This window comes from Apodemus sylvaticus, chromosome 22, assembly GCF_947179515.1.
Source record: "Apodemus sylvaticus chromosome 22, mApoSyl1.1, whole genome shotgun sequence".
In the NCBI taxonomy this organism is placed as follows: domain Eukaryota; kingdom Metazoa; phylum Chordata; class Mammalia; order Rodentia; family Muridae; genus Apodemus; species Apodemus sylvaticus.
Genome location: NC_067493.1, coordinates 27,536,884 through 27,540,169, shown reverse-complemented (window position 1 = coordinate 27,540,169; position 3,286 = coordinate 27,536,884). Strand labels below are relative to the sequence as shown.

Sequence of the window (3,286 nt, the reverse complement as noted above, 5' to 3'; positions counted from 1 at the left end):
TACTACACACACACACCACATATACTACACATACTACATACATACCACACACACCACACACACATACTATACACACACACACCACACTACAGACACCACACACACACATGCTACACACACACACACACCGCACAACCCACACACGCACACACAGCATGGTGGTTGGGGACTAGAGGACACAGGTTGCAGATTCAGGCCAGCTATCTCAGGACGGCCACGGAAGTAACATGGTTCTTTTCCTGTCCCTTACTGCCCAAAGGGAGGCTGCCAGGACAAAGGGATTACCAGCCCCCTCCTCCCCATTAGCCACAAACACACAGAAGGGACAACGCCAGAGCCACACTTTATTCCAGGGGACATGACACAGGGCAGCAGAAGCCCAACTGAGGACCCCTCCCCCCAGCTCCCTGGGGCGCAGCTTCGATGAGGGGCCGGGTCATTCACAGATGCGGCTCCCATCAGTGCTCCCCAGCTGTCCAGCGGCCAGGACCTGCCCTTTGGGGATCCCATAGAAGGGAGCCCACCTGTTAGGGTGGCCAAAGGGCAGCAGGGGAAATAAATACAGGTAGCTTTAACTACTGGCCTGCCAGCAGCAATCAGGGCTGGGGGCAGCCACACCTGCCCATGGCCGCCTCTTGGCTTGGGCTCTCATTCATCAAGGGCTCGAAGACTGTAAGGTCAGGGCCAGAGGGCATGGGTTACAAAGCAGGGACAGCACCGAGCTGGGCACTGACGCCCAAAAGCGGATGGGGTGGGGCCCTCCCTGGCTCCCAAGGACACCACTTCTGGGCTCCATGCACAGCACCCCGTGGGCTAGGTTCCCTCCCGGTTGCCCCAAGGAGACTGGGGACCCCAAACAGGTGGGCGCAGGGCCTGTGCACACAGTTCTCTTGGAAAAAATACCTGACCCCCCAGTGCCCCAGCTGGGTCAGCCCTAGGGGAAGGAAAGCTAACCCCTGACCCTTGATCCCTGACTGACACACAGCAGGTGCTCAATAAATACTTGTTGAGGGGGGGAGAGGGGAGGCATGCGGCTTGCCCCAGAGTGAGTCCCCAGCAGCCAGGCCAGCCCGCTGCCACAGCTGTTTGGCTGTCCTTGGCTGTCCACAGCAGCCCAGCACCAAGTCCTGTCCTGAGGCCAAGATCCCCTCAGGTCAGAAGAGTTAGTAGGGTGTCCTGCTCAAGTTGGGAGGCAGGGCTTCCAGCCGCAGGAAAGTGGATGGATTGGCTGGGCGTGGCAGGGAGCATCTTGGCAGGACCAGGGTCAGGTGAGGCCCAGAACCAAGTCAACTTTATTGAGGTTCTGAAAAACTGTCTATCCAGTGGACTGGCCTGAGCCCCACCTGGCAATGCCTGGGCCACACCAAGTGACAGAGTGTGGGCCCGGAGCCTGGGCTCCCCTACTGTCCAGCGCCGCCTGTCCTGTCCAGCCACATGAGTGCAGAATCCTGGGGCCTCCGGGCTCTCCTCCTTAGGGTTTATGCTTGAAGTGGGCTTCCACTAAAAAACGGGGATGTTCTAACCTTGGGGAGCTGCCAGCTCACTCAACCTCCCCTCCACAGCCTGTGACACCCCCTTCCATAGCCCGTGAACCCCCTCCACACCCTGTGACACCTCCCCATCCACAGCCCGAGGCCTCCCTTCCACATGTCCAGGACCAGCGAGTGGGAGTCTGTCTGCTGGGGTGCTCACACAGAGCTATGCCATACCAGAGGCCTTCCCCTACCCCACCGCTGCCCTCCTGCCCCACGTCTGCACCTCTCACCTGCGTACTCCTGAGGCAGCATGGGCCTGTCCACCACCTTCTGGAAGGCCGCAATCCACTGCCTCTGGTCCGACTCCGTCTCACACGTGAACAGGAATTTGCGGTCAGGGGTGACAATGGTGATGCCGTGGGGCCAGTGGTGACCCTGGGTTGATGGTGGGAGGCCCTCCAGGACCGTGTAACCGCTTTCCTTGCTGCCAATGAAGACTTCCCCTCGGGCAAAGGCATCCTGTGTGTGAGAAGAGGCTGGGGGGGATGAGGAGGGAGCCCCTCCCCCTTACAGTCCTCTCAGCTTCCTCTCCCGGCCCAGCCAGGTAAGGCTCCAGTATTTAGGACTCTGAATCCCATCCCTTGTTCCCTCAGCAATCAGTCCCTGACAGGTGAGTCAGGGGACTATAGCCAGACCTTTCTTACCAGGGGGTCTTTGAAGTACATGAGTCTCCGGTCATCCATGGTAAACCAACGCTTCCGGAAGCCTTCTGTCTGCTGTGGGTTAGCGGGGGATAGTGAGCAGTCAGCAGGCCCAAGGTTTCTCTACCCCAGAAGACCACTGCGCCACACCCAGTGGGCACCACTCTGGCCAACCAGTGCATGAGGAACCCTGGACATGGCCGAGATACAGGTTGGAATCCTGTATCTTCCATATCACAGAGCAAATGCGAAGGGCCCTGCTGAAGAGGGGACTGAGGGCTGGAGGCTCAGGCTGACTCAAGCCCTAATGACCTGCAGCCAGGTCACTCTCCTAGATCCTGGGTCTTTATCCCAGCACCAGGGCACAGACAGGGGCTTCAAGAACCACCCTGAAGCTCAAGGCCATAGGACAAAGTGGCCAGTCCCAGGACACTTTGGAATGCATGGAGGGGGGGGGGTGCTGGAACTCCATCTGTGCCCAGTGAGTCCAGTGACCTAGTGACCCTCAACCCCTCAGCCAAGCTGCCCAGCCTGACCCCAAGCGACCCCCAGACAGACAAAAGCAAGATGGCTGACCTTGGACCGGCTGGGAAGCCTATCACTCTCACCTACCTTGGGCCCCGTCTTCTCCATGTAGCCTTCCTTCAGGTAGTTTCTAGAGAGCTTGGGCACCAGCTGGGACAGAACAGATGGGGGTGAGGCCCACCCTGGGCCATCCCCTTGACTGCACACAGCAAGGCAGCTGGGTTCCAACCCCAAAACAAGTACTACAGTCAACGCTGCTGCCTCTCTAGGGACCTGTCTATGCCCTTGGTCAGGCCTGTGACCCATCCCAGAGGGCTCCCATCCCCCACCCCACTCCCCTGCCCTGCAGGGTGACTTTGGGACAGCCACTCACATCTGCATCACTGGCTCCTGGGAAAGCAACCTGCAGGTAATGGAAGCGGGCAGCTCGAAGTGCATTGAACCAGTCCACGATCTCCTGAGGGCCGAAGATGCAGTGAGTGGCAGTTCCTGAGCCTCTGTCTCCTCCTCAGACCACTTCACCTGGGCTGGCCCTCTGAGCAGCCTCGCTGCAGGACGGGATGGACCCCCATTGCCTAGCCCCTC

General features: G+C 59.3%; 1 protein-coding gene across 2 annotated transcripts in view; it reads right to left on the bottom strand.

Moving 5' to 3' along the window:
* Positions 1-325: 325 nt before the first annotated feature.
* Positions 326-3,286, bottom strand: part of Adap1 (ArfGAP with dual PH domains 1) — a 55,934-nt gene continuing 52,973 nt past the window's right edge. Inside the window, exons 7-11 of one of the 2 annotated variants that reach the window (XM_052168128.1) lie at positions 3,075-3,158; positions 2,789-2,851; positions 2,180-2,251; positions 1,766-2,011; positions 326-1,500 (exon numbers count right to left, since the gene is read on the bottom strand). In XM_052168128.1, coding sequence (XP_052024088.1) covers positions 1,150-1,500; positions 1,766-2,011; positions 2,180-2,251; positions 2,789-2,851; positions 3,075-3,158 — 816 coding nt within the window. In that variant the 3' untranslated portion in view covers positions 326-1,149. The remainder of the gene's footprint in view (positions 1,501-1,765; positions 2,012-2,179; positions 2,252-2,788; positions 2,852-3,074; positions 3,159-3,286) is intronic. The other variant, XM_052168129.1, reaches the window with a different exon arrangement.